This window comes from Solanum verrucosum, unplaced genomic scaffold (assembly GCF_900185275.1).
Source record: "Solanum verrucosum unplaced genomic scaffold, falcon-dt-bn FXZP01000072.1, whole genome shotgun sequence".
Lineage (NCBI taxonomy): Eukaryota > Viridiplantae > Streptophyta > Magnoliopsida > Solanales > Solanaceae > Solanum > Solanum verrucosum.
In genome coordinates this window covers 479,013-503,766 of record NW_026020208.1, presented here as the reverse complement: position 1 = coordinate 503,766, position 24,754 = coordinate 479,013, and the positions used below count along the sequence as shown (strand labels likewise).

Below are 24,754 nucleotides of genomic sequence, written 5' to 3'. Positions count from 1 at the left end.
CTGCAATTTGCTAACCTGAACTCTCATTATCATGTAGGTGAATATATGCAGTGGAGACTTCATTTTCCTTTTCCCTTGGATTTTAAAACAGCAGCCCATTTGAAGTAACCGCAATTTGCTTCAGGATTTGATGAAGGTCCCTGAGATAGAGAATGTGGATTTTGTAAAAACAAATTCAGGAAAATAGAAGGATACATGCGCAAATCTCCTATTAGACATAAATTACACCATTCATAGGATGCTACATGAAAAGACCTCATGAGAGTTGAGACTTGAGACTACCACTCATTCTCTTTGCAAATAATACAATGACTCTAGGATGTCAAAAATGTGGTCGCTAAACCCAAAGATGATATGAAGTCAAACAAATTAGAAAGAGATGCAAATTTCACATTCAGCTCCATAGTATCTTCCGACAGAGATAAACGCGAAAATTACAGCAACGATAAAACCTGCCATCCACTTCATTTTTATTTTTTTTATAACCATGGTGTCCGGGCCAACTTGCGTCACCTCGACTAATTCCACAGGATACCTAACACCTCCCACCAAGGCTAGAACAGATGGGAAGAAATCACCTAGTGTTTTGTCAACTTGAGACCTCAGTGCTCAACCCACTTTATTGACCACTAGGCCACACCCTTGGGTGCTCATCATTCATTTCATTTTGATAAGTAGAGAAATAACTTTATTAAATACTACCCAGACAATGCAACAATAATTATTATTATTATTATTATTATTATTATTATTATTATTATTATTATTATTATCTTGACAATGATGAGAGTGCATTTAAATAACACTGGAACTCTTGTAGCTAAGTAAAACAGAGTCCTAAAAGTTCATAAGAGTACCCAGATTATGTATATTATATTATTTACACTAGAAACCAAAAGACAGCAGAAGTCCCATATTACAAGCAGCGCAGTCTTACACTTTCCTCCAAAACATCAAAGATTTTGTTCTACTCACACATTCCAAAGATAGAGCGGAAGGATTACACAAGACCTTTTAATGTCCTTAACTTTTTGCTCCTCCCAACATTCCAGTGCACCTCTCACTGAATTTGGCATTTCACATTGTACCCCAAAAGGATTTTGGAATTAGCACCACAACTACCAATTACATTAACAAAGCAAAAGCAAATGAGACACATTTTGATCACAAGTGTCGCAATACAGATCCCTCTTCTTTGTAAGTTGTCCTGCATTAAACAACCCTCATGCTGCAATTCATGTGCAACAAGTCACTTCTGGGGGAGCCTTGATTTCCAAATCATTCTCCATCTATGTTGCTCGGACTATTCAAAAATACCAACGGGTGTCTCAACTACTCCAAAAGTAATGCATTTTTGGAGTATCCGACACGAGTGCGGCAACAGTTTCGGAGAGTCCGAGCAACATAGTTCTCCATGGCCATTGTGTCTCTCCTGAACCCTGATATTCCATTATTATACCATCAAAGCAGGCAACAAATTATGTTGCTCAGACTCTTCAAAGTTGGTGTTGCATCCGTATCGGATCCTCAAAAATGCACTACTTTTAGAAAATCCAACACTCACCCGGTGGTATTTTTGAAGAGTCCGAGCAACATAGGCTACAAACACCTTAGTGAACAAATGCAATCATTGAGTCTTGGAAGCTTATTTGGAAGACAAAGCTGCCGAGAACGATTATATGTTTCACATTGATAGCTCTCAAAAGAGCCTGTTTAACTCAAGACAATCTCTGTAAAAGGAACTTCCAATTGATCAATAGATGCTACTTGTGTTTGCACAACTCAGAGTTCATCAATCATTTATTCCTACACTATCCGGTGGCTGAAAGTATGTCGATCAATCTTGGATTAAGTTGGACTCCACCTTAGGGTATAGGATGCTATTGGAAGGGTGTTGTAAATGGAAAGTTGACAGGACCATGGGGAAATTCTGAAAGATGATCCCAGCCTGTATCTTTTGGTGTCTATAGAAAGAAAGGAATCAAACATGTTTTTATGGCTTTTCAACTCCAAACAACCTTCTCAAATGTAAATGCCTTTTGCATCTTTTTAGCCGGAACACTCCCCCCACCCCCCTGTAAATAGTGTTGTTATCTTCCTAGATTATCCAGCTCACTCAATCTAGCTTAATCCCTCAACTTTTTGTTCTTCTGTATATTTTTGGTTAGCTCTCTGGGCCTGAACTGTGAAACAATGTAATCAAGATAACAACTGATTACTTTTGTAACTTCCATCTTCTTGATTCCAGAAATGAAACAACTACTTCATAAAAAAAGAGAACTTAAATTGGTAATTCTAAATATCTTACGCCATTGCTACCAAGTATTAAACTCAATCCACTAACAATGGAGCATACCTCAGCTCGAGCACAGGCATAAAATCTGCGGCCCAAATTGGGCCCTGCTTTTTTAACGACCCGAGGAACACAAGGTTCTTGATGGCCCTTACAAAGAGGTACACTATTCTGCATCAATTGCTGAATCCTTTGCCACTCCTGTAATGCCACTTTTCTCTTCTCTTTATCTGAGTCGCATGCATCTAGCTGGCACTTATGTTGATTATTGTCAATTGCACTTGATCTGCAGTCCTTTGAAGCGCCACTTTCATCAGCAGCAGAAGGCACTCCATCAGGCTCAATCTGAGAATAAGATATGTCTGTCTGACAAAGTTTAGAATCAGCAAAGCTGCTGCTAGAAGTCTCACTTCTATGTGTGCGTTTCTGGAAGAATGAGTTAAGTGTGAGCTGAGACCCCTGACCAAGCCTCGCTTTCTTCTTGGTCGCAATGCAGGGAAGAATATTAGCGTTGCTTTGAGAGCCAAGCACCGAAATCTGAGAAGCTCTACTACCATATTTCTCTGGAGTTGAGAGAAAGTCTTCCTGACTTGGAATCTGACGGCTTTCACTTTCCTCTGAAATAACTTGCTCAGTTGTTTGCCTTCTCGTGAACATTGACACTGCACTTTTGAGAAGGAAATTCAAAAGACAAACTACAATGTGATAAACTGAACACAGAGCGCAATGCTGCGCCATATTTACAAAAACCAAACTGAACATAATTTATTAGTGTTTACATGATGGTCAAGAGGGCACCCTTTAAATGACTGATAAATAAACTCAACTAGGTGAGTGGATAGACTCAGCTAGTTATACTTGACCAAACATGGAACATCAGTCATAGTAATGTATATGTACATCACAAACCCCACGCATCACTTTATTGGCAATCATACATGATCCTTTTGGTTGCAATAACTGACTTCTAATTATTTAAAAGCCTTTGGCATAATAGAAGATATAAGTTAAATTAATTTTTCTCAAAGTAAAATTCCCAGGACTTTCCTCTAGTTTTCAATATTATGATGACCTCTCTTCTGGGAGACAAAATGTAATTGAGACTAACAGCTTGCTAAATGAATTAATTTAATTTTAGAATGAGAGAGAGAGAAAGAAAATCTAAGTGACTGATTTCTCTTCTACTCTTTCTGTTTTGAATTGATTTAAACTTGAAGAAGAAATAAGAGATTGATTTGATCCACTAGGCAACTAGCATGAACATTAACTAGCCGTCAGTTAACTAAATTCCTCCAAATAACAGCATTCACAAGCCCAAAGAAGAAGAAAACAGCTTTAGCTGCAAGCGATTGTTTGCTGCTTGATTGCTACCTACCCCCATCAATATTAAACCAATACTTTTTATTTGCACATCACGCAAAAGATTTCTATAACATTCTGGAAATTAATTTTGGAACAATAACATCAAACTTGATATAAAGTGATTGTGAATTGTGTGAGGAGATATCTATATCAAAAAAGTTCCAGTTAAACAAACACAAGAGCGTCTCCAAGAAAATTGATATTTTAATGTAACTTGACTAAAGTCTCACCAAGAGTTTGACTCCCAAAGACCTGGGGATGATATCTGGTAGATAATGGCGGGGTGCTATGCTCCAATACTTCAGGAATATCTACTAAAGTCATGTAAACTGGAACATGATCAGAACCTTCTAATTTGATGCTCCTCCCTCCTTTCCACCTGTGGAGTGTAGATATCTAAAGTGTGATTGCCAGATCCTCAATCACCATGTTACCAGACAACCATGAGTGATAACAGTTGCTAACATGAACAATAATGAACAATTGAAAACCCAATAAAAGTTGGCCAATATCATGTATGTGATTAACTCATCTGGTACTGCCAGAGGTTCTCTTTTGCACTATATATTTTCACGGGAAAAGAGTGATAACTAAGGGTACTAGTTGGAATTTACTTGCTATAATCATCATGACAGATCAAACAGAAACTGTAACATGACAGATTTAAGAGAGCACATTTCTTTCCATCGCAGCAAAGCATCCAGGTTATCTGATCAAACTAAGGAATACTGACATAGAGCTGCTAAGTAAAATTATTATCTTTCAGAACTATCCTCACTTGTCTATAATTACAGATCGCAATTATGTAATTTCCATATTATGAATAGCTAAATGTTTACCTTGGCGTATTTCCAGGTTTGCACCTTTGAAATTGCATCAATATGTCACACTCTGCAACATTGCAAGTAACAAAGTCATGCCCTTCCTGAGTTTCCTCACCATGCAAGCATGATCTGGCACTAAGTATGTGATCAATCCTAGAACCATAATTAAATTCCTCGGCTCCTGTACTCTGTGACCAGCAAGTATAGGCTCCTTTTCTGTAGCAAAATACTAGATGAAGTCAACAAAAGGTTCATAAAATAAGATGACAAGAAATACAAAATTTAAAGGAAATCAAGATGAATACTCTTACTTCTTAATTAACCTTGAGAATCAAAGAAAAACTCATCCCATGTGTCTTTTTTAGAAAAAATGTGCAGTGAATGATTAAGATAGATAGGAATTAACATCGGACATGATTTCCTCCCATTTCCCCTTTGCCGTGTAGTGAGGATTAAGAAATTACAAAAGTAAACATAAATAGAAAGAGAGAAACCTATCAGGATGCTTTGCTCTAAAAATATCAAGGAGACGCCCTCCATTTTGCACTAGCAATGATCTAAACCATTGTCTGAACCTGCAACGCAGGGAAAATTAACTATTTACTAAAATGAATTGTTCTTAAAAGATGATACAAAAGAATTAATTTATATAGTGCATATAAAAAATATTATTTTTTTTAAACTGGTAACTGTTATTGCATATAAAAAATTTCAGGAAACAGCTTACACGTTCTTCTCAAAATCAGGTTCTGCGTCGCACCGATCTATGGAAGCAGGAGCAATATTGAGGTCACCTACAATAATAATCCTCCTTCCTTGATGCATGAGGCACTCCCATCTTCTCTACATAAAGATTACTAGTATGAAGCAAAGAGTGTGAAGTTCAGAATTGCAGGTTTACAATGTACATAACAGGCAATTTCTGCAGTCAATGAAGAAGTATGGTAATAGACATAATACCCATGAAAAGACAGCACGTATGTGTAAATAGCAGAAATAATTGGTTAACAAAATAGAAAGAGAAGTACAGGTCACTGAAGTAGCATTAAACAACCATAAATAAGCGGCCGTAAAGCATGTTAGTAAAAACATCAATCAAATTGATGCTTTCATTTCCTTGTCCCTTTATAAAAAATATAGTAGGTAACTTGTTTTTTCCAATCCTTCTCTTTAAAAGAAAGGAGAAATTTAAGTAAACAAACACACCAAAGGATGACACCAACCATAGCCACCTATCTAGTTTCTATCACCAAGAGGGCTCAAGATGCCACAAAAACGATAAGAGCTCTAGAAGAATGACCAAGTCATCCTTGAGGAATTAGCCATGTCTTTTTCCTTTTTTTTTTGATGAAGTAATATCTTTATTGACGTATGGACTCTAAACGCCCATATACAGTTAGTATAGAAAAGAGTAGAAAACCTACAAAAAAGATATGGTTCTCTACAAAAACCTTCAATCTTCTATACACAAAGGAACCTCATAGGTGCACCAAAAAAGGGAGAGATCATTCCTCAATTGTATAAAGTTCATCTCAACATCTTCAAAAGCTCACCTAGTTTTCTCTCCAAACGACCCACATAAGAGCTAGTGGAGCAACATTCTATGCCCTGTGTCTTCTCTTCCATCTATCGCAATTCCAACTGAACATTAACTCTTTTACCGTGTCTAGCATAACTCGAGATGGTCCAAACCAACAGGATTCTCACCATGACCTCAAGGGTACCTGGCAATGAAGGAGGAGATGGTCGACGCCTTCACTCGAGCTTTTACACATAAAACACCAACTAATGTACGTAACCTTCCTCTTCCTTTGATACTCTACCGACAATATCACTCCTCTTCTTAGAAGTGAATGGAAGAAACACATCTTTCTCAGTACCTTTGGAATCCAAACCAATCTATGTTGAAATGCAACCTCTTTCCTAACAAGGAGTTTCTCATAGAATGACCAAACAGAAAACAATCCATTGCCCCTCTCCCCCTCCAACCTCCATACATCCTGGCTATTCTGTGGTGTTCCTTGTTTGTGAAGTAGCTCAACTAGATTTTGGAACTACGACACTTCTCAGTCTAGAAAGTTCCTCCTAAAACTGAAATCCCAAAAAGATTCTTCATCTTGCAGTAGGAGTCTTCCTAATTTCTGCTACGATTCATCTCCTATTCCGAAAAGTTATTAAACCAACCTACAAAACTAATGTACCATGTAGCAAGCAAGCAATTGAAGCATGATACTAGCTCCCCGGATTCCAAACATCCTTCATCATATACTACATCCATATATATTCAATCCTTCAGCCATTACACCCTAAAGGACTAGAACAACTACAAATATAAAAAAAAGAGAGTTCAACAACAACCTTCTCCCACCTAAAGAATTGTAAATTTACATCCCAGATAACACAGATACTTTCCAAAGCCACAGTCATGCCGTGGTCGAGATTTTGATCCCTAGGTAAATGACAACAATGAGGCAACTACATTGGATTCCCACAACATTGTCCAAATAGGATTTCTGAAGTACTCAGATCCATTTTCTAAGCCTTTGCACCCACCATATTTAATGTTGTGTGTGACAGCAATCTTTTCTACGTTAACATTTAGATCAAATACACTCTGATCCCAAATTAGTTGGGATTGTTTATATGAATTCTCCATATCTTTTCTGCTCTATTTGGGTCCCATTCATTCCAATAATCTGTGTTAAGATTTGGTGCAACTAAAACTTCAAATGGACCTCTGTAGTGAACTTATGACCAATAAGGAAAACAACACAACACATAAGAATACAGGATGCTTGAGATATTTGGTGCAAGACATCCTCATCAATAAAGCAAAAGCTAATCTTATATTCGAAAATAGGAGAAAATATCACTTCTCAGGTTCTCATAATTTGAAAACCGAAGTGGGAATTGATTACCTCTAACATCTTAAAAAATGTGAGCTTAAATTGGATTCTTTCAGAGTCATCTTGAACAGCTCTGGGCCCATATAAATTGAATAGAACTGCAAGAAGAAAACATTTGTCAATCACCAAACTGTGGTAGGAAATAAGATACTTGAATGTGCAACAAAACATTAAGGAAAAGTTTTTTAAGAAAATTGAAGAGTTATATCACATAGCGAGTTGAAAAAAGAGAAGGACAAGGCTCGGAAAAAAAACTTTAGACTGTGATTTATATTACTATTAAGAATCAGACATCCCTGTCGTTTTCGTGGAAAGCATGTACTCACCAAAATGACCATGATCAGTGATCAGACAACGTCCCTCACTATCAACTATAAGAAGCTCATCTCTAGAAAAGCACTCGAGGCCTTCAGCTATTGAAGGGCACTTCTCCTTTCTAGGTTCATATCCTTTAGATGTTGCGAGGAGACCAGTGAAGCCTTCTTCTGCAGAAATTGGCAAAGCTACTTCATTGCTCATGAATGCAGATTTTACACGACAAAAGGTAGCAACACCTGGACAAATAGACATAAAATCGATCGTTTGTTTCATTAGCTACATTGTCCTACTTCAGACATACCAAGTCTTAAGAGAAATGTCAAAAATTATACAAGAAAAAAATTCCTTAAGCTTCACCAAGCGTAGCTTATCCTTGTTGATCACACATTATCCACAATCCACAAGATTTTATTATTTTCTTTCCAATCCATAAGACTTAAGACACTCTATGTTTCATCAACATCAACAGCACTCAACGAGTTCTTTAGGGAGAAAAAAATAAAAAGGCAAAAAATAATTTCCAGCTTTGACACATTCAGAGAATTAAGGGACAAAGGAAATTTAATTTGACACTACAAAATGATTAAGGAATCTGATCAACCCTTCCATTTACAACCTTAACAGTTGCCCTCCATGCAAAGAAACTTTTATAATCCTAAAGACAATGAAAACAGAGAGAGATGCAGGGTGTTGTAGGTATGACGAAAATGTTCTCAGATGAAATCATTTTCCAGTGTCAGGTTATTTTCAGTTGCTGCAAATTTATCAAAAATGAGCTGCTCATCCATACCATATGCACCCTGTAATTGAGCTAGTCCAAAGTTTCCCTATCGGTTAAGATCAGTTCAGCTACAATTCATTGAAAAAATTAACTCAGCTGAGATTGACACGGAATGGAATAATGCAAATTTAGAGTACCTATCAAACAATCAACTACACCTCAAGAAGGGAGGCTGAATGTTGTATACAACGTCACAATTATTTATATGTATATAAAATAGATGTTGAATCTCCTTGATTTTTTCGTGTATTTAATTCTTTATACTTGAATCCCCTTAGTGAAAATTCTCGCTCAGGCCCTCCACCTCAACCTAGGCCACTTGTATCAATCCTCTACATATGTTCCCCTCTAATTCATATTCCGCTCCAATACTCGATAACTCTCCACTTCTTTCGGGCATATTTCATTCCAATAAAAAAATTGTTGATTTGTGTTTGGTCTCTTTGGACAATCCTCCTCTCATTAGCTAGCTTTTGATATTGAATAAAGCACAAAGTTCATTTCTTTATCATGGTATCTGGATCAGGCATATCTCAATTCATTGTTTACCTAAAGTTGGTGTCTAGGACTTGTGAAGGGGTGTTGATTCTTCCACATGGGTTGTGGATGGGTGTTTGGTCTCATTATATGAACCTGGACAATTCTTCTCTCATGAGCTAGTTTTTGAGGTTTAGTTAGGGCCCAAAGTCCACTTCTTTATCATGTTATCAGAGTCTCAGGTTTATCCCAATTCATTAGTTACCCGATGTAGGGCCCCACCTTATATTGTACACGCTCCAAATCTATGTTGGTCAAACTCTTCAAAAATGACATTAGGTGCATGTCAGACCCTTCAAAAGTAGTGCATTTTTAGAGGATCCGACACTAGTGCAGCAACATTTTTGGAGAGTCCGAGCAACTGAGCTTCAGATATCTGGTCTTAGGCATGCAGGGTGTTGATTCTCCCACATCGTGATGGGTGTTTGGTCTCCTTTTATGTTGGAAAATCCTCTCCCACCTCATAAGCAAGCTTTTGGGTTGAATTAAACCCAAAATCCATTTTTTTATCATGTATCAGAGTCGAGCTCATCCCACCACCTTATATTGTCCTCTTGGGTGTGCACTGTGCAGGGTGTTGGATTCTCCCACATAGCTCCTTATATGGTGTTGTATAACCCTCCCCAAAAAGCTTTTGGGATAGCCTTAGACCCAAAGTCCATTTCTTTATTAAACTTTAAGCACTTTTTTAAAAGCTATCCAAAACTCACCCTTAAAAAAAATAGTTTTTTTTTTCAAATTGCAAACACAAGCCCTAACACAAATGTGAAAAAAAAAAAAAAAAAAGGAGATATTAAACATGAAACTTACCGGAATATCCAGAAGAGCGTCCACGATCAGAAGTACGAGTGCAACAAGAGAAGAAAGACTCATAACCTTCAGCACGAACCAAATCGGCTCTAAGATCATGCTTCGACAACTTAGTCTCCTGAAAACAGATAATATCAGCATCAAGTGAATCCAACAATTTGAGAAGTGAACCGTACTGCTGTATGCGTGGCCTTAAACCGTTCACGTTGTACGTCACTATCTTCATTCTTCTTCCAATGCAATTCAATTCATCAGAAGATTGCAGAACCGACAATGGAGGTCAGTAGTAGTAAAGCAACTGTGCGGAAAACAGTTTTTCCTTCATTGTTGTTTACTCTTCGTACGGAGGAGGGGAAACAAACGACGTCGTTTTGAGATGTATGAAAAAGCATTCTTTCATGAATCATGACTAGAGCTGTCAAAATGTAACGGGCTAGAGAGTTAAATGGGTTGGGACGGGCTGGCCCTTTTAATTAAAGGGCCGGTAAAATAGCAGTCCAACCCAGCCCTAAGCGGGCCACGGGTTGGGACGGGTTGACCCTTCAACCAAAAAACGGACAACATTTTTCTCTTAGAAAGGATACAAACGTCGATGTTCGATGGACACGACATCAATACATACATAAATTCATTCATGAATTACACATACTTCAGTGAATATTTACAAAACAAATACATTATAGCCAAGATACAACATTCATAAGATTCATCCGAACAAAAAAAACATTACATGATCATTATTTTCATAAACAAGACAATAAAGGAGAAGTGAAAAATTAGGCATAAAACAAAAGTAAAGGAGGTCAAAGATTCATAGTTATAATGGAGCAATGAACTTGGGCTAATAAGAAAATTTAGTGGGCTAATGATCCTAAAATGTAAAAGATATATAAAAAAAATATAGTCTTGATTTTATATTGATATTTTAAAAATATTTATTGATAAAATCTTTACTAAAAATATATATAAAAAATATTTTAAAAAATTAATAGCCCACGGGCTGGCCTCTGAGGCTTGCGGGTTGGCCCTACGAGGCTACGGGCCAAACGAGGCTGGGCTAAAAAGCCTCATTCCTAAATGGGCCAAAAAAATTAAGCCCAACCCCACTTAATTCAAGGGCTGGGTTGGGCCGGCCTCGCGGGCCAAGCCCATTTTGACGGCTCTAATCATGACCCACCCAATACAAAATAGCCCATTCCAAAAACCCAAAAAAAGGGGTAAATGGCTCAAATTTATTTACAAATCAAATTGATCGATAAATGGCTCTAAGTAATAATGTTGATTCGTTATCTTGGTCATGTGATCAAAAAATGTAAGTTCAATGTGAGAAAATTGTCTGTACTACTCCCTCTATTTCAAATTAATTGAATTGTTGAGGTGTTTCACACTATTTAAGAAAAGAAAGATTAAGACATAAATTAGGCATAACTTTTCATTTTTACCCTTATTAATTATGTTCAAATTTATGATTAAAATAATTAAATATTAATTAATCACTAATTTCAATACTAACTAATGAAGGGTAAAATTGGAAGAACACTCTAAAAGTGGTCTTGAAAACTGAACAATTAAGTTAATCTGAAAAATTTAAAATGTCTCAACAATTCAATTAATTTGAAATGGAGGAAGTATATGGGAAGATTATATTAAAGACTAATACACTACAACTTATGTTCAAGTTTATTTTTTTATTATTGAATTAAAGTTTGATCAATTAATGTTGTATATTTTTAGAATATTTTTGTGATAGTATATTATGCCTTTATTGACTTTTGTTTATTTGGTAAGATTGTATAAAGAATTGGGATAATTTTAATAGTTTTACAACTTGTGGATTTTTATGTTTATGAAAAAAACATACACCATAAAAAAGTCCAAATCATATGTCTAAACAAAACTTCAACTTCATGTCATAATTTCATATCATGATTTCATATTCATGGCTAAACGACCCCTTAGTCTTCTCTTTGTCTCCTTCTTTGTCTTTTTTTTTTTAATTCAACGTACCGCAAACGTGAATCATTTTAAGCAAATTATATATTTTAAAAAATTGAAATACTAAAAAGATTTTATATCTAAAATTTGGGATTGTTTTGAGGTGATGTTGAGTTGATCAAGATTGAATAGTCAGTTGTATACTTCATGTATAGTTAAAAATATTCAGTTTTTAGTATATCATAATGTATTGTCAATGTATATAGTTCATGTATAGTTAAATAATATTCAACTTTTCGATTGTATCATCTGTATAGCCAATGTATAGCTCATATACGTATAGTTAATATATTTTTTTTAATGACTTTTGACAAGATACATTGTATACGTATAGTTTGAGAAGAAAATGACATAAATAGTCCCTCAACTATAGGAGTAGGTCTAAAATGGTCCCTGAACTATACACTTAACAGATTTAGTCCTTCAACTATTCAAAAACTTGTCAGCTTTGGTCCCTTAACTATACACTTATCGATTTTAGTCCCTTAACTATAAACTTACCAATTTTAGTCCTTTAAGTATTCAAAAACTTATCAAGTTTGGTCTTTGTCCATTTTTTTAATTCAAATAGCTTAGGTTTATATTAACAGAATCTATGCCTCGAGAAATTAAATCCTTGAGCAACTTTTTCTGTTGGTTCTCTCTCCGTTACTTTTTCTTCAAATTAACCTTACGCGAAAAACCTTAACCTCAACGATTTAAAATTAAATTCACGAGGAAAGAAAATATAAATCATAATTTTATTCAACAGAGGATAAAATGAAGCATATTATTGTTACTAATGACTTGAATATGTTAAACTTTATTATAAAAAGAAAAAAGTTATTATCTGTTAAATTCAAAGTTTGTACTCCAACGATTTCATTGAACGGAATTTGTTTAATTTTCAGAAATGGTGATTTATAAAATGGTAGATTTGCAATTTTTTAAACTTTTTTTAAAAATAGATCAATTTTATTATTCTATTCATTTTATTTTATGTAAAGAAATTTCAGTAAATTAAATAAAATTCGCATTGATTAGCATGATGCATGATAAGTTTCTCGAACAAAAACTATCAAAGTTTAGGATGGTGCGTATTAAAAACCAAAGCTATTTGTATTAAAAAAAATGGACAAAGACCAAACTTGATAAGTTTGTGAATACTTAAAGGACTAAAATCGGTAAATTTATAGTTAAAGAACTAAAACCGGTAAGTGTATAATTAAGGGACCAAAACTGACAAATTTTTGAATAGTTAAAAGACTAAATCTGTTAAGTGTATAGTTCAGGGACCATTTTAGACCTACTCCTATAGTTGAAGGACTATTTATGTCATTTACTCTTTTATAGTTTATATGACTTTTGACTAGTTTTTATGTAAATAAAACATATTTATATTTGTTGTAAACTAATTACTTTATTGTATATATTTGAAATTGTCCCAATATCAAATATAGCGATAGTTTGGATAGTTACCAAATGTGGCAAAACTCGCTATGTATTAGTAATATAACATTATCAGTGATAGAGAGTAAATTTTACTCATTAACTCTCACTATATTTGGTAATTTATTAAAACTTTTGCTATGTTTGGTAATTATAGTGCATATAACACAGGCCCACAACTCTAGCTTTTGTATCCTCTCATAATAAATAACGTCTCAATCCCAAACTAGTTCATACAACAACATAACAGTGTTGTCCCACAAGTGAAATCTGAAGAGGTTAGGATGTACACAAACCATATCCCTACATCTTTATGGGGTAGAGAAAGATTGTTTTCGATAGACTATTTCAATGTTAATTGGCAAAGTACTTAAAGATGGTACAGAAATGGGCAACAGTTTCTGAACAGAACAAACCTTTTTGATACAGCCAATTTACATTGATGGCATATTTATAGTGATGACATAATATTAGAATTTGGAAGGGAGTACTTACTTAACCTGGAGACTCACAAAAGTGACAGAATATACAGTAAAACTACCAGATTACAAGACATTGTAACTGGTTGTTCAGGGAAAAGAAGCAACTTCATGCCAAATTCTTTTATGAAGGGGGCAAAGGAAACTCAACAAACATACTTGGCACGACGACCGCTAGCTACAAAGTGCCACGTGATAGCTACACGTCTCTAAATACCATCATCTCGGAAGCCATCCATGTAGAGAACATGCAGCACACTTGCACAAGCACAAGAGAACATGTATACAAGCATCGTCTTCCCACAAAAATTTTCTGATGAAGCCCACTGTCCATCTCTCCGTTTTATACATCTTTACAAAGCTACATACCCCGTGAATCTCTCACCGTTGGTGAACTCATACTAGCAGTTCTTAAAAGTCTACGAAATTCTGATATGCTTATCTTTCCGTCTTTGTCAATATCTGCTTCCTCTAGAAGTGGATCTATGGAGCCTCTCAAGCCCGTGTGCTGCAAAGAATAGCATCATGTAAGTGAATGCCAAATATTAATGTGGTTATTTTTAATTTTTTTTGATAACCGAGAAATTCGTCTGTGACCCGCCCTTTGGACCAATCACAGCCTTCTAAACTCCGTGGATCACTCTTAAGGGTGATGAAGCATGTAATTTTTTGAGTTAGCATGCTATAATTCTTAGCAACTCTCGCTTCTTCTCTTTTCTGTCTTTTTCTTGGGGTGCCAAAGGGGGCGTTGATTTGGAGTTGTCCAATCTCCGTCTCAGTGAGGTTTGCAAAGCAAATCAAGTCTCGCGCCTGAGAAAGGAGGTTTGCAGTGGATAGATGACCACCAGAAATATCAATTTAACCAATCAACCACGGCTCAATCCTAAGTGACTACCAGCATAAAAATAATCTAACAATGATAAAAGGGGCAGCCCGGTGCACTAAGCTCCCACTATGCGCAGGGTCCGGGGAAGGGTCAGACCACAAGGGTCTAGGGTCTATTGTACACAGCCTTACGGTGCATTTCTACAGAAGGTTGTTTCCACAGTCCGATCCATGACCTTCAAGTCACATGGCAACAATTTTACTAGTTACACCAAGTCTCCCCTTCAATGATTAATCATCTAAATTACACAGAGGATTCATAAAGAGCAACTAGTTTGGCATTGAGGGGTAGTTAATAGTTTAATTGATTGGTAGGGTTGGTCAACGACATGTTTAATGGTAATAACTGACATCCAAGATACTATGAACCATTGCTCCTGGGAGAAGACAGTAAAAATATCACATACTACGATACTAACCATTTTAAGTTCTTCTGGAGTAATGAATCCATCTCTATCAACATCAAATTTCTCAAAAGCAGCTTGTGATCTTTGCTGCCACTTTGTAGAATTATGCTCCTCCAACTGATGGACATGTAGGGTGGCAGCCACAAACTCCGGAAAATCAACAAGCCCATCTGTGTTACTGTCAATCTGTCAAGCAATGAACAAAATACTTTAGGTTTCGGAACTGCAGAAGAGACCATATAGTAGAAAGTAATGAACTTGCATATGATGAAAGCTACAAAGATTATTATATTAGTTGGCACTTGGCAGCAATATTTGCATTGACAATTGAGTAAAGTTTGTAACAAGGATTGGTGCAGGAACAATTTGGAATATACAATCTGACACAAAGAAAACCCCCAAATATTTGGTCACCAATTTAGCAATGGTGTAGTACAAGCGTGAACACACCTTAACTATTCCATTGAGTGTCTCTACCTCCCACCATCGCAAGTACCAAGTAATTTTGCCTCAATAAGGCTCAAGCAGATGGGAAGAAGTCACTTAACGTGATCTGTCACTTACTGGATTTGAACCCTAGTCTTTCATGATTTTCATCCCACTTCATTAACTACTAGGTAACACTCTTGGGTGCATTTGATAACCAATTTCTTCTAAGGAACTTGCACCTATTCCTTGCTATGATCTTCTTGCACACACCTCAACTATTCCATTGAATGTCTCCACCTCCCACCATCACAAGTACCGGGTAACTTCGCCCCAATAATGCTCAGACAGAGAGGAAGAAATCACCTAACATGTTCGGCCTCTTACCGGATATGAACTCTAGTCTTTCATGGTTTTCATTCCACTTCATTGACTGCTAGACAACACTGACGGGTGCATTTGTAACCAATACTTCTAAAGAACTTGCTTCCTATTCCTTGCTATTATCTTCCTTTTTTTGAACATGTTTCTTGTTCTACATTATTAAAGTAGTTCCAAACATGCAACAGCCTAAGGCAACAAAAGCGTTATACTTAGTAATAATTATCTTATTATTTATTAGATGTCATGTTTTGCTCTGATGCTTCATTCCTAGATAAATAAGTTTACCGCTTGAAGAATCTCAAGAACTCGTGATTCTTTCATTTTCCATGGGAGATCCTTCGCAAGGGCCTGCATTAGAAATGAATATGGTAAGTCACCAAACAGATGACGATATATATATATATATATGCATACACAATGTTTTTGATCAAGGCATATATACAGTTTTTTTTGCATCAAGATAACACAAAATAGAGATGTCTCAAATGTTTGCCAATGGCCATTGAGAGTTGCAAGGACGAAACAAGCTCCAACATGAAAGATGAGCAATACCTGTCTCATTTCTTCGAGGCTGATGACACCATTCTTATCCACATCAATTGCAGAAAATTGATCCCGCAGATCAGCGATCTCCTCCTCATCAAGTGTGCTAGCTAACGCCTGCAAGATAGTGAAACAGCATCCAGAAATTTACGTTTTGTATATCTGAAGTTACTTTTTCACAAAAGGTCAAAGAAATAAGAAAGCAATGAACTTACCCGTAAAGCAAACTGTTTTAGATGACTGTATCTGACAAATTGCCGCATGTTGGATAAAACAGAAATGTCCAGTGGAATCTCAGATGCATCCCCTCCCTCTCGGACCCATGGATGTGCTGAAGATGTTCGAGTAGATAATTTTGAAAACAATTGTTCATTATATCAATAAATTTAAAGGAACGACCACAGTAACATTTGTTTACTAATTTATTCGAACACTACGACATAATGCTCTTATTTCCAAGCACTACAAAAAAGTAAGCATATGCTGCATATCTGAAAGTTGTGCCTATAAGTTATCAAAATGCAGAAGCTGTACATCTGAACGGAGAACCATGATTGATATCTATTACCAAACATTGCTGATGAAGTAGGTGAATGAAATGGATAAAGTAAAGTGTACAGATCTTTTTAAGTGAACCTTGCGCTACTGAGTTTTTCATCACCATAACACCTTAAAATCACTAAGAAAAATTGGTGCTTGTGAAAGAACGTGAAGAGCCAATACGAAACCTTAAGACAGATGATGATTATAGACCCTTTCAGATGCTCTTGTATTGCAGGTGTGGGGATTTTTAAGGTTTAACGTCCTTCTGTTGTGCAGTGTTGTCAAAGGTGCGCTTAAGCCCTGAAATGAGGCTCATAACATGTTGAGCGCTTCGTCTCATTTAATGTGCACTTTAGTGTTATCATCAAAGTTCTAAGGCACACTTCTCCTTGCCAATGAGCCTATTCTGAAGAGGCGACACTAAGCCATTGATATTTTACTTTATTGTAAAAAAGATACAATTCTTTTGTACAAATATTTGTCATTCATGCTCATAATCATTAGTCTTGAACTAAACATATGTACTTGTATTTTTTCTCCCTTTGCACCTTTTTTTATTAAAGCCCATGCTTTATTTGCGTTTAGCGCTTAAATCCCCAACAAACCTTAGAGCTATTATGCGCTTTTTGCTTTTGATAACACTCCCAATTCTAGGTTTCCTACACAAACTTTAATGTGGAATGAGGCTTGCTAAAGTTGGTGCCAATACCATGTGAAAGAATCTGAGCATCCAATTCAAAACCTTAAGGAAATGGGTGGAGTGGTCCAAGATTTTTATGTACCCCTTGAAAGCCCTTAGCTGATATGAGAAACTTTATATAACTTAACAGTACAAATTCAGGATGATATTACTTACATAGGGCCTGAGCAGCAGTAAGTCTAGCGCGAGGATCCTTCACCAGTAATTTCTTTACAAAATCTTTAGCACTGTTGCTTATGTTAGACCATGGCTTGCGACGAAAATCAGGCTTGTTGCGTAGGACCTTAACATTTTGGAAGCAAAGTTACAGAAACTATTCAAAACCAGGCAAATCACAAAGAATTTACACAATATAAACATTGTTCTTCTTGAAGAAGTAAAAGTACTTAAATGTCTTGTAGGAAGAAAAATGCTTCAGATAAGAGCCTCTCCCAGGAAGCATCAACCAAAAGTGAATTATGAACAAAATAAATAGCAGTAGCTTCTTTTGACTCAAAAGAGAAAACGATGAAAACTTTAGATCAAAATCACTCAAGAATAAAGTGAAACAAAGTAAAATGTCCACAAAAAAAAAAATATCACAGTATCAAAGTTAAGATGTTTACGAGAGCATGCAACAAAAAGTGAATGGAAATTCTGAAATTCCAAGAGAGATGAGATTTTTATTTTCTTTTGAAACTGGTAACTTAAGAGATGAGATTTATTAAGGGAGTGTTAACTTCAAAAATCCACTTAAAGGTAAAAACAAACCTGAAAAACACTATTGAAAGGACAAACAAAGGTATGCATGTAACTTTTATACAAAAACTGCAAGTTCATGACCCTATTAGAGCCCTAAAATTGTGATATCCTTTCTTTAGGTTTCCCAAGTTGAAACAAAAATTGGATGTTTCTAAATTACACGTAATATATTAGCAACTCACCTCCTTGAATATACCATCCTCAGTTTTGTCCCAGAAAGGCCGACGGCCACATAGCAAAATGTATGTAATTACGCCAATACTCCACACATCTGATTCAGGTCCTGATCTACGCTTTAATACCTCTGGAGCTACATAATATGCACTGCCGACAATGTCTTGGAACTTTTTCCCTGCATATATAAGGTTCCTATGATAAGTTTATAACTTTACGAGAGAAAACCACAACAATAGCCTCCCAGATCATTGAAGAACTAGGCAGATGTATTAAGAATATCAGTAATTCAGCAAGACCAAAATCTGTGGCAGAGAACCAATCACCTGGTCTGATGAAGTCTGAAAGACCAAAATCTGTGGCTTTTAATGGTGAATCCTCCTTTGTAGACTTAAAGAGAAAATTCTACAAGGAAAAAAGTTTGTTTGAGAAAAGCAATATCAAGCAGAGTATTACCAAGCCAAAAGTAGTATCGAACTGCTTGCACACCTCAGGTTTCATATCACGATGCACCAAACCATGTAAATGACACTCAGCTGCTACTTTTAGCATCTGGCGTACAACTATTGCTGCATCTTTCTCGGTATACCGACTGTCTTTTCTGATTAGACAAATTATGTCAACCCTTATCAGTAAAACTTCATAATCAGCAATTTGAATAAAGGGCCGGGGTTCTGCAACTCACAAATAATCAACTGAAACTGGTAATTTCAGAATACTTACTTGGACAAAATTCGGTCCAATAGTTCTCCACCTTCACATAACCTAAAAGAAAACAAAAACTGAAAAATCTTAACTTGCCATTCAAGTGGAAGGATTAGTAGTAGGGAAATAAACCAGGACCTGAGAGATTTTAAAAAAACTTACTCCATTACAATGTAGACATAATTATCATCCTCGAATGAATTATAGAATTGAACCACATTCTCATGACCACCTAAGGCCTTCAATATCTTGACTTCTCGTTTCACATCCTCAACCGCAATGGGAAGAACCATCTGCAGCAAAAAATGAATTGGTACGATACATTGAAACTGTGATAGACTGGTAAACGGAAGACTAGATAATCATACAATTAATGTAAAAGTTAACAAGATTGGACAACAGAACAAAAAAAAACACTTCGAAATTCGTATTTTCAAAATTCATAGGCCCATCATCCTATAGTGTTGGTGAAAACTCCAGATCTGATGAGAGGAGATTATAGAAGACAAAGCAGGCAGAACATTTTACCCAGGAAATTTTAAATTTACAGGCAAACAGCATAAACTTGCTGCACCATGGATCAATTGATAATCGAACATTTGAGAAGTCATTCACCCATAAGAAATAAGAGATTCTGCAAGTGCTCTATAGACTAGAAAGCAGCTTTTATGTGAACCAGGTCAGTTATCCATTTTCCAGCAAACTAAGCAAGACAATAACAGCAGAATTGCTCATGAAAGCCAATAGTTCAGCATTGGCTTCAGTTTATGATTCTCTGAAGTTCGTTGACTTCAGATCACTACAAGTCCACAATCCCAAAAAGGCAATCAACCACCAAGTGCAGCTATGTTTTTCAAATATGATGTCTGTTTACATGGACAGATTCAGTCTCTAGCCAATTAACCATCTACAATAACTACTTAAGCAGGAAAAATCAAGATTCCACCAAAGATACTCCTTTTCAGGCAGAAAAAGCTAGTACAATAGAATGAGATAGCACTAAAAAAACATAGGCATCTACCAACAAAACCAACACTAGAGTGGCTGATGGATATACTTTTCTAAGAACCGAACAACTGTGTCAACAAGAACAAGATGAGCCTAAAGAAGATTTCAGAATCACTGATGACTGCCATCTTCCAAATATCTCTATCAGAATCTAACATCTCAGAAACACATAATAGATTCAAAACAAGAACACAAACAATCCTCTAGAACTCAAAAGCAAAAACTGTCCACAACCCCTACATGTGAAAATCAATAGGAAAAATGAAGTCTTTATACTTCAGGGGAGGGGATTACAAGGTGTGGAATCAAACACTAGTCAACAAGGATGAACTAACCAACTAAGCTGCTAAGATTAACCAGAAAAAATGAAATCAGCTATACAAAAGAGGAAAAATATATCTTTTTTTGATATGGTAATACCTTGTTTTTCTCAATTCTTTTGACAGCCACACGATCTCCTGAAGATTTATCTGTAGCAACATATGTATAACCAAATTGACCATGACCCAACAATTTCCCAATTGTATATCTCTTTTCAAAATCTTTATCATACCCAAAATCTGTTCTTTTCCCACAAGGAATAACCCCACCTTGTCTTCTTGAACTTGGCTTAACATTCTGCTGTGAATTCCTAGGTTGTTTTTGTTGGTTTTTCTGGTTAATATTACCTTTACCTCGATTATAATTCGACCCTTCTTGATTTCTTGAATTAACAACCGTTGTTGAAGGTGCTTTTGAGGTTTCCCTGCGGTTTGGATGAACATTTACCGTTGTGTTTGTGTTTGTGGTGGTATTGTTGGTTGAAGGGGTATTGCTATTTGACCCACTAACTTTGGAGCTTGATAAACAACCACCCATTTTGTCAAATGATGTAAAAATGCAATCTTTTTTAGATCATTAGACAAATGTATTTGTACATATAATCAAAAGAAAAGAGAAGCTCCCTATTTGGGTGAGAATGTGAAAACAATAATGGAGATTTAAGAGGAAAGTTTGAAGTAGATAGGAGGAAGAAGAGAAGAAAGAGAGGGGTGGGGGGGGTGGGAGGTGTTGATGATGGTGGTGGTCAAAGAGACTTTTTTTTTGGAAGAAGGAAGAGGGAAGGTAGGGGGTGCGGAGTGGGGGTTAGGGGTGCGGGGGAGGGGGTTGCTATGAAAAACCCCCCTATTTTTTCCAGTTTGGATTTTGGTGAAAGTTGAAAAAAAAATAATCACATTTTATGAAAAAAAAAATTTTAAAAGGTTTCTTTCTATTTTGTGACTTTTGTCTATGGTGTTCTTGGCATTTTTTTTGTAGTTTGAAGATTTTTTTTAGGGTGTGTTTTGCTTTGGGGAGTAGAAGCCAAGTCCACTCCTTGCAAGCGTATTCCACACGGCCTAGTAAGTACTCGTTAGGTATTCGATATGTGTATTACAATTTGATTTATTTTTAGGAGAATTTCAAATAAGAGTAGAGGGATTTCAACCATTCAACCACAATTCATATTAATATTAAATGTGAAGACTCAAAAATATGGTGTGAGTAGGGGTGTTCACAGTTTGGATAAAAACCAATCCAAACAAAAAAAACCGAACCAAACCGATAAACTAAAACCGATTTTATTTGGGTTTGGTTTGATTTGATTTTAGATTTTTGAAAACCGATAGTATTTGGTTTGATTATGATTTTATTCAAAAAAACCGAATAAATAATCTAACCGAACTGATGAATTATATACATATATTTTATTAATATACATACTTAATATATTATTTTTATAAAGAATTTTAAAGATCTTATACATATTTTCATTAAAATTTCTTTATAATTTACTTATTGAAAGCAAAAACGTCCAAGATGAAACATTTATCTTATTGATTTCAAGTATATGAGTGTCTATAACAATTCTTTGTGGGACTGAAAATGTTATTGTCTCTTCCTTCTAGGCCAATATAGTGAATTTTAAAGCTTTATTGATGGTAAATTTAGTAATCGAAAGTTCAGTAATTTAAGTTATTCTAACTATTTTTCGTTTTGAATGGATTGTTGTCACTTCTTTCACATTTTGAATGAATTGTTTCTTTTATTTTTGTGTATGGTTTATAACCGAATAACCGAACCAAACCAAACCAAAACCGATAACCACCAAACTGATAAATGTATATTATATTTGGTTTGGTTTGGTTTTGATAATTTTAAAACCAATTAAATTGATTTGGTTTTGGTTTTAATCAATAACCGATCCAAACCAACCCGTGAACACCCCTAGGTGTGAGTTTCATTGTTAAATTATGATTGACGAATTATTAAAATGATTTTAAAATTTGAAGTATGAAGTTGAATAATCCAAGAATTATTACAATTTTGTACAAAAGCTTAAAATTATTAATATATTAGTCGCTAAAATTTTATGAGAGATTGAGGTTTTAGCACAATTTTATTATTTATAAATTATGTAATTACTAATTTCTACTTGTTATACACAATTACGCACTATCACCATAAATAATCACAATTATCAACTTTTATTGTACAATTACTATTATCGTCATCTTCTTTCCACCAACCACCTTTACAAGAATTCAACCTCCATCAAACATCCATTAGGCAGAAATTCAAATAAATTCTCTATTATTCTTGTTAGGGGTGTTCACAGTTTGGATAAAAACCGATCCAACTCGAAAAATCGAACCAAATCGATTTTATTTGGGTTTGGTTTGATTTGGTTTTAGATTTTTGAAAACCGATAGTATTTGGTTTGATTATGATTTTATTCGAAAAACTCAAAAAAATAATCGAACCGAACCGATGAATTATATACATATGTTTTATTAATATACATACTTAATATATTATTTTTATAAAGAATTTTAAAGATCTTATACATATTTTCATTAAAATTTCTTTATAATTTACTTATTGAAAGCAAAAACGTCCAAGATGAAACATTTATCTTATTGATTTCATGTATATGAGTGTCTATGACAATTCTTTGTGGGACTGAAAATGTTATTGTTTCTTCCTTCTAGGCCAATATAATGAATTTTAAAGTTTTATTGATAATAAATTTAGTGATCAAGAGTTCAGTAATTTAAGTCATTCTAACTATTTTTCGTTATGAATGGATTGTTGTCACTTTTTTCATATTTTGAATGAATTGTTTCTTTTATTTTTGTGTATGGTTTATAACCGAATAACCGAACCAAACCAAACCAAAACCGATAACCACCAAACCGATAAATGTATATTATATTTGATTTGATTTGATTTTGATAATTTTAAAACTGATTAAATTGGTTTAATTTAGATTTTGACCAATAACCAAAATCAACCTGTGAACACCCCTAATTCTTGTCGTGTTTCTAAGTATACACTCTTTCATAGAATTTCATGGTATGATTAATTCATGAATATAGCTAAAAAAAAAGTTATTATACATACACATTTGGAGGTCTAAAATGTTATTCTCATGACTGAGTTGAGTAATTGGTCAAAATGGCTTCTTCATCTCTTCTTGATTTCACTATCTAATCTCAAATATTTTTTGAGAATAATCTTTAATACACTTTACATGTTTAATTTAGATACTGATAGGATAAACAAACATTATTTATTAGAAATTCAAATTTAAAAATATCTTAATAATCAGATATACATTCTAATTTATAATTTTCATATTAATAAAGCAAAAAAAAAAAGTAATATTATAAAAATTCTTACTATCAATGATTTTTTATCTGTCGTATTAAAGAAATAAAATTTGTAATAACATATTAGTTACAATTTTTGTTAACCTACCATTTAGTGCTTATATATATTTATATATAATCACATCATAAGTTAATTGATTGTATAAATATTTTTATATCAATAATACATAGGATTTAAACTCATATCAAAATGCTCGAGTCTAATCCACATAAATACAAATCACAGTCAATACTTACATGAAATAAATTTATATTATTATTATTATTATTTATTATAAATAAACACCAAAAAATTTCTTCTGTGGTCAAAATAAACATTTAGACTTCACTAGAAGTAACTCGTAGGATTTTAAAGAGATGCAAGCTGCATGAAAATTGAAAACGTGGTAAAATTTATTTTTTTTTATATTATATACTTCATATTTTTTATTTCAACTAACAATAAAATATTATTATTGATCTCTAATATTCAAATATTTTATCAAGACCTTCTTTAATTTTGCCTATTCATTTATTAACCTATCATTTATTTTATTTTTTCATTCATCAATCAAATAACATTTTTCTTAATATTTTTTTCAAAAAATGATTTTCATAGTGTCAAACACACCCAAAGAAAATAAATAGGAAATATAAACTAAGCTTATGATGACAATAGTCTCTTATATTTTAGTCAAACACCATTTTTAAATGAAAATTGTGTATACATAATTGATTGTTTATTATTTTGGATAAGCTAACAAGAATGAGTCAAAGTTCCTTTCTTTCTTACGTCGAAAATAAAGTTTCATTATTTTACATGGAATTTATGATATA

The 24,754-nt window shown here is 34.6% G+C and overlaps 2 protein-coding genes across 4 annotated transcripts; both read right to left on the bottom strand.

The window, feature by feature from the left end:
- Nucleotides 1-4: 4 nt before the first annotated feature.
- LOC125830217 (DNA-(apurinic or apyrimidinic site) endonuclease 2) lies at nt 5-10,123 on the bottom strand. 2 transcript variants are annotated; one of them, XR_007443132.1, is made up of 9 exons: nt 9,832-10,123; nt 7,712-7,939; nt 7,398-7,483; nt 5,207-5,322; nt 4,974-5,054; nt 4,495-4,695; nt 3,886-4,034; nt 2,357-2,960; nt 5-140 (listed from the first exon to the last, which is right to left on the bottom strand). XR_007443132.1 is itself a non-coding variant. In XM_049509424.1 (9 exons), the coding sequence occupies exons 1-9, from the start codon at nt 10,055-10,057 to the stop codon at nt 60-62; spliced, it is 1,767 nt and encodes a 588-aa protein (XP_049365381.1). In that variant the 5' UTR covers nt 10,058-10,123; the 3' UTR covers nt 5-59. The 2 variants fall into 2 exon arrangements, 1 of the variants encoding a protein (XP_049365381.1); XM_049509424.1 differs by having other exon boundaries at nt 2,357-2,955.
- Nucleotides 10,124-13,659: 3,536 nt separating this feature from the next.
- Nucleotides 13,660-21,286, bottom strand: LOC125830219 (calcium-dependent protein kinase 28-like). Of its 2 annotated transcripts, none has more exons than XM_049509425.1 (12): nt 20,670-21,286; nt 19,404-19,534; nt 19,260-19,301; nt 19,026-19,161; nt 18,863-18,941; nt 18,545-18,714; nt 17,778-17,904; nt 16,594-16,709; nt 16,388-16,495; nt 16,121-16,183; nt 15,038-15,211; nt 13,660-14,241 (listed from the first exon to the last, which is right to left on the bottom strand). In XM_049509425.1, the coding sequence occupies exons 1-12, from the start codon at nt 21,105-21,107 to the stop codon at nt 14,095-14,097; spliced, it is 1,731 nt and encodes a 576-aa protein (XP_049365382.1). In that variant the 5' UTR covers nt 21,108-21,286; the 3' UTR covers nt 13,660-14,094. The 2 variants fall into 2 exon arrangements, with proteins under 2 accessions (XP_049365382.1, XP_049365383.1); XM_049509426.1 differs by having other exon boundaries at nt 19,026-19,137.
- Between the last annotated feature and the right edge of the window lie 3,468 nt (nt 21,287-24,754).